This window comes from Planococcus citri, chromosome 1 (genome assembly GCF_950023065.1).
Source record: "Planococcus citri chromosome 1, ihPlaCitr1.1, whole genome shotgun sequence".
NCBI lineage: Eukaryota > Metazoa > Arthropoda > Insecta > Hemiptera > Pseudococcidae > Planococcus > Planococcus citri.
The window spans coordinates 30,517,031-30,532,313 of record NC_088677.1 but is presented as its reverse complement, the minus strand read 5'-3'; the positions used below and the strand labels follow the sequence as shown (position 1 = coordinate 30,532,313).

General features: G+C 33.6%; 1 protein-coding gene across 4 annotated transcripts in view; it reads right to left on the bottom strand.

The window, feature by feature from the left end:
* LOC135831296 (pleckstrin homology-like domain family B member 1) overlaps positions 1-15,283 on the bottom strand; it is a 113,555-nt gene that overhangs the window by 58,329 nt on the left and 39,943 nt on the right. For 3 of the 4 annotated variants that reach the window (XM_065343675.1, XM_065343677.1, XM_065343676.1), the window contains exon 3: positions 10,552-10,876. The exons of the other annotated variant lie outside the window; for it this stretch is intronic. In XM_065343675.1, coding sequence (XP_065199747.1) covers positions 10,552-10,807 — 256 coding nt within the window. In that variant the 5' untranslated portion in view covers positions 10,808-10,876. The remainder of the gene's footprint in view (positions 1-10,551; positions 10,877-15,283) is intronic. 4 annotated transcript variants of the gene reach the window in all.

Below are 15,283 nucleotides of genomic sequence, written 5' to 3'. Positions count from 1 at the left end.
TTGAAAATTAGCACCACCAAACAAGATGGTAATTTTTCATCGTTTCGATTCGCAAAATCGACAACGACCTCGGTCACACCGTATTTACCGCAAAAAAAAAAAAAACCAAAGCCATACAAAAGAAATGTATGTAGGTGCAAAAATTTGAGAATAATTTACGAATTTGATAAACCATGACGAAAAATTCAGCCATCGTAAGAAACCTGCCTCAACTCAAAGCTGAACTAGTCCACTACATCCGACCTATCCGGCCAAATTTTCGGTCCTCGTTCGTCATAGACGTAATAAAATAAATACCAACTCGAGCCCGTACTCTTCAGCCGGGCCGGGAGCGCGACCGCGACCGACCCATCGAAATTCTACACATGATGTAACTTTTATTCAACCTTGAAACCGGAATTATAAAAGAGAAAAACCGCTTCTTCAATGTGACATACTGGCATGCGTTATTCTCGCGCGACCAGTATAAATTGGGTGTTGGTCTCCGCAACACAATCCCATCCATCGTAAATAATGGAAAATTCATTATCGCTTTTCAATACCAGCACATAATTTTCAATCGTCGTCGACGCTGTTGTCGTCTCCGACCCAAGTTTCAATTGCTCAACATTGTATGTAGTAGGTAGAGGTACGAGTACATGAAGTAAACAAAACGTACGTAGTAGTAGGTACTGTATGATTGTAATCTAGTAGGTAGATGTACATAACCACACGATTAAGTTGATGGTTTCAATTTCAACCGCATCGGTACGCCGAGAGTTTTAAATTCCTTAAAATAATTATAATTTGAGCGAAATATAACGTTTAATTTTCCACACGAGAAACTTCCAGGGTTCCTGGTAAAGATACGAGTACATGGATTCGATTTTGACTGATTCTTTTTTTCCGAGAAATCTATACAAGTAAACTGATGACTCGGTGGTGTATCAAGAAGCGAAGGAGAACATAAAATCATTCTGCAACCTTTCAGAAATCCTAAAATAGTCGAAACTAATGAAAAAATTGAGAATTTTTCCCAAGTTTTGAACGGAAGAAAAGTTGAAAACCAATGCAACTCACTTTCAGATAGAATTGCAGGGGAGGAAAATTAGTGAGAAAGGTTACCAAAGTGAATCAATGAGAACTCCCAGTCAGTGAACTGAAATTGAAGAGAAACGTCACTAAAATGAAATTGACGGGAAATATCATCAAAGTGAAAAAAAAGTGTCAATAAAGCGAAATTGGTAGGAAATGTCGTCAAAATGAAAATTATGAGAAGTATCACTTGAAGTGAAATTGTTAAAAACTAAGTATCTCCAAAGTGAAATTAGTAGGTACAAAAAAGTGCCATCAACATGAAATCAGTAAAAAAAAACACTCCAGTGAAATTAGTGAAAAAAAAATATAATTAAGGTAAAAATGATTAAAAATGTGAAAAAAATTAAATTTCAAAAAAATGCAACAAAAGTGAAAATTATTCAAAGAAATATCAAAAACTAAAGTGAAAAGTCCGAAAAATTTTACTGGCGAGAAATTGGCGAAAGAATTTAAAGTGAAAAGCAGTGGAGGCGAAAAATCACCAAAACCTTCACTAACATTTCCTTACTTTTTGGAAATTTTCATTAATTTTGGCGGGTTTTTTTGGGTGTTTTATATTGTTTTCGTGCAATTGTTGGCAAATTTCACTAATTTCCCATCAATTCTTTACAATTTTCATTGATTTTGAAGTTTTTCTACGTGTTTATGTCATTATTACATGTTTTTAACACTTTTTCATGCAATTTTTGCACATTGATATTTCATTTTTTTTTTTTTTTTTTTTGAAAGGAGGAGTCCCGATAAGGCCGTTTTTTGGGCCCCGGACATTTATCAACTCAAGCACTCTTAAAATGTTGTAATAAATGTCCGAAATACGAATCCGTGGTTAGTTAACCCAAAATGACCATTTTTTGGGCTCCAGGGGTTCCCAAAGTTGTGAATAAGAAAAGAACTTTGGGAACCATTGACAATTATTTTCAAAAACTTTTTTATCGTAAAATATCTATTTGAACCCAATAAACGTTATGAGAGGTGATTCTTTTATTTTCGACCCTTGGGTGCAGAAATTGGGGGGTTTTGATTTTTGGAAAATTTTGGAACCACCATTTTGAACCTACCCCTTTGAACCCCTCTAAAAAGCTTTCTACAGTTTATTAGTATCTGAAAGACCTCCATCCTACCAAATTTTGAGTTCAATAAAATTTTGCGCTAGTACTCAAAAATCCAATTTTCCAATTTTTTGTAATTTCGATATTTTGGGAACCCCTGGAAAGCTAGAAACCTGCGATTTGCGCCAAACGTAACGTTTTGAGGTATATAATGAACTATCTGGATGAAAAAGTTTAATTGGGCTCCCTGCATATTCGTAATTTTGAACCCTTTTTTTGGAGTCCCCCACTTTAGGCACCCCTAAAAAAGGAGTTTATGCATATTTTTTCAAATAAATTGAAGAATTTAAGTTTGAAATACACTAGGAAGAGATCGATAATTTTTCATGTGATTTTATCAGTAACTTCCAAAATTAAGCTTTTTTGGGCCAAATTCTGAGATTTTACTTCGTTGAAATCGTGAAAACGTGATTTAAACGTTTTTTCGAAGAGTAAAATCTCAGAATTTGGCCCAAAAAAACTTAATTTTGAAAGTTACAGATGAAATCAAATAAAAAATTATCGACCTCTTCCTACTGTGTTTCTAATGTAAATTATTCAATTTATTTGAAAAAATATGCATAAACGGCTTTTTTAGGGATGCCTAAAGTGGGGGCCTCTGAAAAAGGGGTTCAAAGTTACAAATATAAGGGGAGCTTAATTGAACTTTTTCCTCTAGATAATGAAATGTATACCTCAAAACATTACGTTTGGCGCAAATCGCAGATTTTCAGCTTTCCAGGGGTTCCCAAAATATTGAAATTACAAGAAATCCAAAATTGGATTTTTGAGTACCAGCGCAAAATTTTATTGAGCTCAAAATTTGGTGGGATGAAGCTCTTTCGAATACTAATAAACTGTAAAAAGCTTTTTAGCGGGGTTCAAAGGGGTAAGGTCAAAATGGCAATTCCAAAATTTTACAAAAATTGAAACCCCCCCCCAATTTCTGCCCCTGAGGGTCGAAAATAGGAAAATCACCTCGCATAACGTTTATCGGGGTCAAACAGATATTTTACGCTTAAAAAGGTTTTGAAAATAATACTCAGTGGTCCTTAAAATTCTTTTTTTATTCACAACTTTGGGAACCCCTAGAGCACAAAAAATGATCATTTTGGGTTAACTAATCACGGATTCGTATTTGGGACATTTATTACAACATTTTAAGAGTAGTCGAGTCGATAACTGTGCGGGGCCCAAAAAGTGGCCTTATCGGGACTCCTCCTTTTCATTAGTTTTCATGCCTTTTTTTAGGGTGTCTAACAAAACTCCCAGACAAAAAATCATGACTTTTTCATGACCTATTTTTCACATTTTTACCGCATGAAAATACCTAACCCCTCCCCCCCCCCCCCATAACTACCTTGAAACTGCATGGAAACCGAACAGGGTTGCCATTTTTTACAGGATCAAAAATTAGATACTGATTTCAGTTTTTTTATTTTTTGGGTTTTTAAAAAAATTTTAAGTGTGTTTCGAGCAAAATTCATGATTTTTTCATGACTTTTATGACAGTTAGACACCCTATTTAAACACTTTTTAAAGCAATTTTTACCGAATTTCACAAAAACTTCATCAATTTAAGGTAATTTTTACTGATTTTGACGCTCTTTTAGAGTTTTTAATGTGATTTTAACAAGTTTTCAACTCTTTGGTACAATTTTTGCTAACGATATTTCATCACATTATAGAAATTTTTGTATTCTTTAATACTTTTTTTTTGTACTTTTAGGTATATTTTTTTAATTGTATTTTATTTTCATGCAGTTTTTGCCGAATTTCACTGAAATTTCGTTACTTTTTGTTGATTTTCAAGGTTTTTAATGCTTGAACTTGTGCTTGGAAGAAGATCCAACAATTTTTCAAGCAAAGGCTTGAACTGGTTTCAGCTCATAAAATTTGCAAAGCATTCAATACAGAACTGGAGAAAAAATGAATAATACTTAATAGTAGGTAAATTTCTTCCATAAAATCAAAAAAAAAAAACACAACTTACCAACTTACACTCAAATGGAGCGAATTATTCAATACGAAGTAAATTTGTACTCACCTAGAACAAAACAAAAAACAAAAAAGCATGATTAGTTGTTTTCAAGTTATGATTTTAATTTAGTTCCTTTCACTCTTATATGTACTAGATCTGCACGTTCCCAGTCAGGAAAAAAAATAGATAACCAAAAGAGAAAAAGAGTTTTGAAATTAATTCACAGTTCTTGTTAAGCTCGCTCAATTTTTCCATTAAAAAACTAAGTAAGCTGATCTAATTTTGCATATTTTTGAACTCATATTCCACAGGTGGAGATTTTTAGTATGTAACTCGAAAAAAAATTCTTTCCTCTGACTTGACCCTTACTGTGTGTTGATTGGCTTGGAAATCTGACTGCTCACGAGTACGTTCAAAAAATATTTAGAAATTTGAAGCATCTTCTTTTTGGGCCAGAAGAAGAGAAATGTTATTTTTTTCATCGATTTCATGCAATTTTTTTCCTTTAAAAAAACTGATTCAAAGACGTAAAGAAAGGTAAGTTAGAAATTACCTAATAATATAAAAATAAAGGCTTCTCTAAAGAACAGCAGATAATTGTATTTAAAAATGCATTCCAGAGTTTTCTTTTTCAATTAGGAAGCCAATTACATTCAAATTTGACCTTTTTTTCAATTTGTTACACATTCAGATATTCCCCTCCCCCTTCGTTTATAACACAAGCGTAAAATTTTATAGCTTTTTTAATGGTTAAGCAGCTGCACCTGTATGCATGATAATAAGTTGGAGTTGGAAGCAGCATAAAGAAAGCTATAAATTTTGACTTGTATACTCATTAAGAGGAGGTTTCATTATCATGCTTTTATACACCACAAAATGCTATCTTCGACTCTAAATCCCTCCCCCTTTCTTATTAGCTTGGGTGTTATCTTCAGGGAATTGACTTTTCCAGACAGTGGACTCAAATTACAAAACGCTATATTGAATTAGTAATTCGCAAGAAAAAATGAGAAAGATAGCGATGTTTATGAAAAATTATATCATTTTATTTGAGAATTTTCCAAAGACATTAAAATTCAATAATTTTACTAGTTCATTCAAAATATAAGTTAACTCTTTCAAAGAAACAAAGTTATAAAACACATGTCAATGCAGCACACACAAAAATTCATAATCGATAACATGCAATTCATCATACAATGTGTCATTGACTGAGCTCACCCGCAGCCAAACTTACCTTATACCATTGTGATTCGTAATATAAAATTCTACTTATAAATGATTAATTACTAGGAAATAGAAAACAGGAAGTAGCGCATCGTACGTGCGTAGTGCGTACAGTACAGACATCGGACAAAACTATATTGGCGTAAGGCCAACATTCGATATAGAAATTTACATAATGCGCCAACCTAAACCCAAAGACATGCCCTAGCGGTACAGAAACGAGAAAAAAACTGACAAAATGGGTCTTACAATATTTACTTAATACATTTACTGGTAATTTTGCTAGACGCTTCGAATGCAAAAAATGCAGACAGATATGCGAACCCTAACCTCCAACAAGTCACTCAAGATGGCTAATCTAGTCCATTGAAATTTTTCCCAGGCTAGCAATTTTCAATACCAGTGAACCCACGTCTGTAATTTTGAGTGTCAAAATTAGGAGGAAATTTTCCATTAAAAATCTCTTCGCTAATTTCAACCAGGTCAAAATACTCAACTCGACTCGATTCGTAATTCGAATCGCACACTCGATACACAATGGAGATGGGAGCAAAAACTAGGTTAATTTCTGTCATCCTATCAGCGTATAATTTCGAGTAGTGAAAAAACACATCTTTGGGTACAAGTTCACACATAGTCAACGACCCATTTTATATAAAATTACACAGGTATTTAAAATAATATTAAGCCCCATAAAGACACACAGTCATTAAACTGCATGTACCATACATGAAAGATGCATGTAGCTGACTAACCACGACTAGAAAAACAACGTCAGCTATTCGTACTCAGTTCGTATAGTTCGTACTGAAAAAAGAAAAAGAAAACCAACAGTACAGAGAAATATTCGCAGCTTTCAAGAAAATCAAAACAACATTTATCACGTACTGTGTACTCGTACGTCGCGAATGTAATTATCCTCACGTTTATCGTGGTTATTTAAACGGCCCTAATGAAAAAAGAAGAATAAGAAGAGAAGCGCAGAATTCCGATCGAATCGAACGTTACGTTGTTCCAATACACTGATTTGAAAAACTTGCCATTTTGCCAAATGTAAATTATTGAAACTTTTTAATGCGCCGGAGTTATTGAACGGATGTGAAAATTTATCAGAGTGGGAGTGAACTAACAAATCAGATTGTAATTTCAATAATTTAAAAATTAAGGTGATCTTGATACATAATCATCTTGGAAGCATAAAAATTTTCAAAATGAAATTCAATCAATGGATCACCCACAGAATCAAAAACCATTGACCCATTTTTTAAATGAAATTTTAAAAAATTCACAAAAAAATTCCCATCTAAGTGAAATATTTTGAAACAAAAAAATTTACATCCACAAATGAAACTAACATGAGTTTTTCCATTTTTTTTTCAATTTCCTCGTGAAATCTGAGAGTCTGAGCAATAAAAAGAAAACACAAAAATGACTAGAAAATGTTTTCGAAGCATCGTCCCTAGTTAGGTGGGCGTTTCTCAAAGAAATAAAACACGAATAATTTGGAAGAAATCTGCTCATGAAGTTTTGAAGAGTGAACAAGAAATTCAAATCAAAACCACTAGGTACTTAATTAAAATTTGAAAAGCTCAAAATTGAAATTTCAAGCAGAAAATTAAAATTCTCATGAACAGAAATTGAACACTATCATTTGAAAATTTGAAATTATTACATTTAAGGCTCTTTGTTGCCACCTTTTTAAAAATCAATTGATCTCCACATCCTTGGAGGGCTCAGGGGTTCTCAAAATTCTGAAAAGATGTCAAAGATACCGGCTCATTTTTTCGATTCAGCCCTTCTGACTCTCCCCTCCCTCCCTCCCGCCCTCCCGAAATGCCTTTAAACACGAACAAAACATTCAAAAATTTAAAATGACATGGGACAACTAACTCCTTATTTGTTATGTACTGGAGGGTGCTGAGTTCCAACATTCACTTATTTTTGGAAACGACCTTTCAGTGCCCTTTCACCTGCCCCCTCCATAAATTCAGAAAAAAAGGCTCGACAAATATATCCCTTTATTTTTTGTACATATTTGACCCTTCAGGCCTCAATATTTTCCCAACTTCGCCAAATTTTGAAAAAAAGTGAGTGACGAAATTTTTTTTAAAAATAACTTTTTTCCATGTATTCCTAACCAATTGATAAATTATTTTCGAGTCCATACCTTCCTCCTTCCCTCCCCTTCATCTCATAAATTCAAAATCCATTTCTAAGAATTTCTCAATTTTAAATGAATTAAATTCATTATAAACTTTTTTTTCAAAATAATAAAAAAAAAAACGTGGGTCTCCCATTTGAGATTTTTTTAAAAAGCTATGGAAACGGTTCCTCGAGCTTCAACGATTCCACATTATCAATTTCAGGGAATGGGTTTTGAATTTTAGGAATGAAAGATAGGAAGGGCGAGAGGAGTAAACTCAAAAATCACGCATCAGTTGATGTTGATTCATTGACTTGAAATAATTATGTACATACGTGGAAAATTAGTTATAATGTTTTTCAAGGAGCAAGATTAGCTGAGACTCCGTAAGTGATTTAAGCTGAACAACTCCTTGACTTCAAAAACTTAAGTGCCAAGTCAAGAAAATTCTTCAATTAGGCAAATGTTCCATTTTCAAAATTTTAGGGCACGTAAATATTATATTCTCTGAGGTTCCTTTTTTATGCATTTTTTTGGATTCAAGGCAAATGGAAGTGAAATTGTAAAACCAACTGAAGTACTGTTTTTTCTATTTTCAGAAGAATTTGCCCCCTCCCTCATTTGTTTCAACTCTCAAGACAGGGTTAACGCTGGGGCAGTTCAATTTTTAATTTTCTTCGAGATTTAGCCTGTCAAAAAAAAAATTAAAATTCTTGTTAAAAAGTGATACAGAACAGTATTTCTTTTCGCTCGAGAACAGTGAGGAACAAAATATCATGAAAAAAATTCTATCGATATGAAGCAAGTCATTTTTTGACGTTCTGACCCTCCCCCCCCCCTACATCTACGTCCATTCCTCAAGTGCATGTACACGAAGAAATATATAAAATATTGATTGATTGATTGATTGAAAAATCACAAATTTTTGGTAATAACATCGGACCTACTAATTTTGAAAAACTGTCAGTTTGCAAATGTCATTCGTCAACTACAACTCATAAATTTCCATTTCCTTACAAATTTTTGAAATTTTCCTTCATTTGAAACACTTGAGGAGTCGGCCTACAAAGTGACCTAACTGCAAAAAAATGATTTTTGAGATAGCAACGCTATCTGATAGTTTAGGACATGCCCTACAAAAGGAATATATCACCTTCATCCAGTTTCACTCGTAACATCCCTTCCCCCTCCCTAGAAAATGATAAAATTTAAAGCATGGCCTGCAAAGTGACCTTATTTTTACGATTTTCCGAAAATGTGTTTCATAGGGTACTGTTTGTTGAAATCAAAATTAATTTTAACCCCTTCTGAGGAAATTCAACAATTTTGGAGACATCGAAACTCGAACTGGAGGCTCCAGAGTGATTCGAAATGGTAAAATCGTAAGTTGAGAATAAGCCACGACTCCAGTTTTAGCTACCCAGCTTCCTGTACATAAAAAAATCTTGAATGGATGAATAAATCTTTGCTTTCATAAAAAATAACATACGCAATGAAAAACTGGAGAAAATTGCGTACATATCACTAAAAAACAAAAAAAAAACGTATGTGCGGCCTGCAAAGTGACCCAACTGCAGCATTTTTCATTTTTGTTGCACCCTGTAGCGAACCCGTGTTCATATTTTTCAGAAACGAAAAGGTAATTAAGTGAGTGAGGGTTGACCCTTTCGATTCCCGAAAACAGATTTCGAAAATGTGACTTCATTTTCCTAGGACACGTTTTTCTCATTTATCTCGAAATCAATTTTTTGCAGTTAGGTCACTTTGCAGGCCGACTCCTCACTTTTATCTTTCAATTTAATTTAAAATGAAAAAATTTAAAAAATAGAATTGGAATGTGCGGCTATTAGAAAAATTTATTGCATAAACAGTTGTTGCTATTACGTTCAGCATGTATGGCAGCATCTATACTTTTCAACAAAATTTTCAGCAAATTTTCAGTTTTGCTGAAAATTGAGAGCACTTGAATGAACCTATTGAGAGGAAAATTCGTCAAAAATGAATTCTGGAGTGAAAACAAACAGACCTTCCGGATCATATTTTGAAAAGATCAATCACTCCTTATGATCGAAATGGAAAATTGAAAAAATCGATTTTCAAACCCTCTTTTTATGAGAATAAAAGCGTAATTTTGGTCAATTATTTCAGATAAAAACAAAGATGAAACAAAATAATACGAAACAATTGATTATTTCCAGCAAGATCGATCATATGAAATCGAAAATTGGAAATTAAATCAATTTTTGAAGCTCAATCCATATAGTTTTTCGATCATGATCGATTTCTGATCGGGTGGTCTATGACTAGGACTATAATTGATTTTTCATTTCGATCATGATCGATCATATGGATTCAAAAATCGTAAAATAAATCAATTTTTGGAGTTCAATTCATCGATTTTCGATTATGATCGCTATAATCAAAGAAATTTTTATGTACTCTTCGGAATTTGAGAAAATTGCATTTTTCGTGCTTTTTGGAAAAAATAAAAGTAAAAATTGATTTTTTTCGAAACATTTTTTAAAAACCTTCAGGAACTTGAATATTGCTTTTGCTAAGGAGAGAAAATGGGGATTACAAATTGAAAGAAATCCAATTTTTCACTTTTTTTTGAGGTGATCTTTACGACAATCCTCTAAAAACGTCAGAAAAACAGAAAAAAGTTGAAAATTATACTACCCTGGTTACAAAACGCAGGCAAATGACATAATTATAATAACAGCAAGAAACGAAAAAAAAAAATACCACACAAAGTAAAAGGGTTAGTAAACATACAGACACAATTAAAGGTATTTAGTGATACACATTAATGAAAGCAATCAAGTTAGATAGAGGAAATCCCTTAATTAGACGAAAACAAAATTACAGATACAGGTAGACAAAAATGAAGGCATCGCAACACAGTAACACGAAAAACTCAACGTGCAAAGACAACACCAGACAACACACAAGACAAAGGCAAGGCATAGGCACAGGCATACGTCACACAACACGACAACAGACAACAGAGAGAATAAATACTTAGGTAACAGTACCTTTCGGTATAGGGTGTAATGTAACGGCCGTACTGAACCTATCGCTTCCTAAACTGACCAAATGAGGAGTTTCGCCGGCATGGACTTTGAGCGCTCTTCCGTTAGCTTCAACGGCAATACGACCGCCGCCGCGGCTGTCTTGTACAGCTTCGCTATTGTTACACATACCATTGACGACGATATCGCCAACACCTCTTCCAACAATGTTTTTTCCATCGTCATCATTAACGACGACGACGGTATCCGCTTCTAGCATTATTCTCGTATAAGATAGCTCGCGCCACTGTCAATGGCGGTTCGCCTGTCACTTCTACATCATCTCCATCTGCACCGATTTCAAAACACGACCCACGTTAAAAGAAGAAAAAAAATACACTATGTACATCACTATATACCTAGATATCAAGAGTAAACTATAAACGTAGGTAACACAATTTGTTTCTTTTTTGCTTTCAAATAGACGTACACGTTGTATGTATCATTTTGATATCTCAACGCCCAAACCTAAAGCTAACTTGATGTGATCCATTTTTCGCTGACAACTGGCAAGTACCATACCATCGTCCTAGGTACCACATAATCACTACCTATAAAATTCCGACTTCTGAAAGTACAGTTGCGCACCTCCCAGCTCCCTCCCTCGGGGCCAAATTTTCTCATTGTTTATAACCTCGAAGCGTCAACTTTGGAATTTTCATTCTATTTTTAATACCCACGGTGGCCGAAGCCGCCGCCGCGCCGCGATGCAATACATCTTTACACCTTTTTTTGTAAACCTCCATCTTTAAGTGCTAAACACACTATTTACCATTTTATCGCCCATTACACCCACCTACACTGCACCGCAAGCATACGTTACTTCAAACACCGGCTCAGCGCTCACGAGCTCAACGACGCGTAGTTATTTTTCGAATTTTTAATCATTTCAAATATAAATTCAACTCGAAACGCGTCGATAAGCCTTCGAAACCATATACGAAAGGTGTGCGAGCTAAATGAGCAGTATGGTATGTATTGGGAAATGGCTAAAGTAAAAAGGGCGTAAGACGCGATAATTTCAACTATGTGCGCGGAACTGAATCGGGTTATTGTACGCCTACTGTAACCTTATCAAGACATAAACGTCGGTACCTCTACCTATACGTTAACGTACCTTAGGTTGTATGTGTACGAAGTAGTTTCACGTTGATGCAAGTACACCATAGGTAAAATAAAACGTGCGAGTAATGTGTATTTAATATCTACAGGGTGTTCGGAAGAGAGACAAAATGAGTTTGTTGGAGAATTCATGTAAGATGGCACGTTTAAAGATGGTACAATCGTTGATCAAAAACTAGCAGGAATATTGCCTACCTACGTGTTTTTCTAAATTATACGAATTGAATGAACAAAAATTACACAAATCCAAGAGCAAAATATCATGTCAATATGAAGATACCATCCAATGGTGCAAAATTTCTTCGACAGTGTACAGTAAAAATTTGAAGAAAAAAAAACAGCACGACCATTTTCAATTTTTTCAACCTTTCTATACTCAGAAATTTTGATACACCGAAAAAATTGAAAATTGACATTTTCTGTCACATTTCTTTATATTTTCAAAGTATGTCGTGCAGAACCCCACTGGCCTCCACTTCCTCGTCACCCTACAAAATACTATTTTTACAAAGACAATCTAAATATTTTAGCGTAAAATTACCACCTGCCAGATAATCTATACATAGTTGAGGAACGAGGGAGGGAATGGGGAGGAGAGGAGGAAAGCGATCGTTTCTTCAACACTCGAAACGTATGGTAAAATATTACGATATTATCTAAAAAAAAGTACAATTATTATTTGTTTTTGAAACGCGATTTTGCCTAAGAATTAATTCTCTAGAAAATAAAAACAAATTTTGTAAATTTTTTGAGAAAAAATGAGATTTTTATCAAAATTTAATTTTTGCCTTTTCATCTTGGCAGTTGGCTTGGCTTCTGAAAATCTTGGTTCGTCTTGGCTACACCACTATTTTCAGGTGAACAGTTTTTTAGAAGGATTTGTGACTCTGAAAGCATCTAATTTGTGGATAAAACAAGAAAATCAAATCGTTGTGCCCCCCTCTCCCCACAAAAGAGAATCTTGTTTTCTTTCAAAATCACATGGGTTGTGGAGGGGAGGATGGTCGGGGTCGTACTAGAAAATTGAAGTTAATTCGAATTCAGCTTTTTCATTTCTTGTACTTTTATGGAAATTCGAAGCAGAAGGAGGTGAGGGATTATAAGAGAAGTTGGAGGGATTGTACCCCAAAAAGAAGAAATTTTTTCCGAAATTGTAAAGGGCGCTACAGTAGAGAGGATCGTTTTAATTTTTTTTTTTGATATTTTGACGGAGTAAAGCAAAAATTTGAAAGCTAAATTTTCGTCATATTTTTGGGTCAAAGCCCAACTCCTCCCCCCACCTTCCCTCCCTTTCTCCCACTAGAACTCAGAATTTGGTATGTTTCAGAAGAAAAGTTTCAATTTTTTGAGTTCAAGTGATCCTTCAATGTCCACTATTGCATTATACATAAACAAAAATTAGTACAATGTAGTTTAAATTCTTATCAGTACTTACTAAAGATATCAAAAGACCACTTGACCCCCCCCCCCCAAATGAAAAAAGTACAATACTTCTGAAATGTTGTTATAAGTTTTTTCAATTTTGAATACGCTCAGGGGAGTTTATAAACATTGACCTGAAATTTAAAATTTTTTAATACATTTTGTTGAGGTCATTTTGGGCATCATTTTTTACAAGGCTTCATCAAATGTTAAAAAAAACATGAAAAAGACTTATCTAGGGTGATATTTTCTTTCTCGGGGTTCCAGGATCACAGAATTATACGATTTTTATAGCAATTTATGGTGTTTTTATAATTTATGAGTAAGTTAAAATGATTGTGATGATGATATTTTTATTGCCTTGTAAATTATTTTTGGTGAGACTTTCTGTCATTTCAGCTACTTTTCTTTCATTTTATGTACATGATATGTGTTTAAACAATTTTTTATGATTTTCATGAGAATTTTCAAGACATTTTAACGATATTCAAGACAATTTTTTAATGCAATCTACAGAAGATATTTTATTGACTTTTACGTTTATTTTTTACCAATTTTTCTGCTACTTCTTCAATTTTTCCGTTATACTTCAGGATTTTTATGAAAATTGGTGGCATTTTCTCATAATTTGAAATATTTTCTCGAAACTTTGGCTATTATCAGGTAATAAATAAATAAGTAAAGTACAATAATTATAATAAATTATTTTTTCACAATTTTATGCAAAAATCAACTTTGATATTTATGATTTTGTAAATACGTTTCCCAACATTCAAATTCATCAAATTATTTCGTCGCTTGGGAAATTTTTTTGCGACATATGATTAATTTTCTCATCATTTTTACAAGTTTTTAAAACAATTAAAAAACATTATTTTCTTACTTGGAGCAATTTTTATTGTATTTCAAGTTCAGAAAGTTAATATTTTTATTGATAATCAAACAAAAAATTACTTTTAAACTGACACACATCGGAATTTTTTAGTGAATCGAGAAATAGCCCAATAAGTAACTAAGTATTAGCCTAAAGTTACAATAATTCTGGAGCCTGGATGCGGTTTATTTTCTACCCTTCCAGAGCATTTTAAACCTCCTGGAAAAAATCGAAAACTCGCTGAAGGCTCCAGAATGGTCCAAAATGAAATAAAGTAATTATTTCCATTCTTTTCTTTAGCTTTAAAATAAAAATCATGAAAAATGTCAAAAATTCGCTACAATTTTAAAAATTAATTTCATTTTTTGATATTTTAGTTATACGGAGCTGAGGTTTCAGGATACTTATGCCTATTTGATCTATGGCTTAGTTTCGTTGAAATCACAATTTGCCATAGTTGTAGACCAATTCACCAAGTAGGTCTTGCGGTATTCGCGTATAATTTCGTTGCTTTTACTCAACCATCTACCTAATTACCCAAAGATCAAACATCACCGTCGTAGGATTCCGAATACGGTTTCAATTTCTTTTTTCTTAGTTTTAATTTTTTTTTTTCGTGGTTTTTCAATATTTGCGACAAAAGGGGTTAACGATAAAATTAATCAACGGTGTAATAATTAGCTGTCGATTTATTTCGCGGAATTGGCGGCGAATAATCAAGTTTAATTGATTGTTTTACGTAACACGAATTCGGTCGAGTTGTACGAGTAAGTTACTCGTACATTTTTACTCGTACATTTGAACTAAACGAAACGACCTAAATATACTGGAAGAGTAATTTTTGATTGGTGCATGTATACAACGCCGATGAATTAATAATATCCGATTAATAATGCGCGTGGACTGTTGCATTCATTGTTCGAATCGTAGTCGCGATACCTCTGTCTCTATACGTAGCATGTTTTTTGCTTATACTTATTGCTTGGTCATAGATATTTCTTAATGATGCTTGTTGAAAGAATCTTAAGAGTAACGCGGCTAAAAGACTAAAATATGTGGAAATTAATTTCTCACTAAAGCTACACGTCGACTTCGATTAATTTCGATCTGTTTTTAATTAATAGACGGACATTATGTAATCAGGCATAAGGATGAAAAAAAAACGAAAGTATCGATTATGCGGCGCTCGAATGACGCTAATGAGCGATAGTCGAGTGTGAAAAATTTATTATACCAGAACTTAGCTTATAGTTCAGATTGGTCATTGTATACAATGTA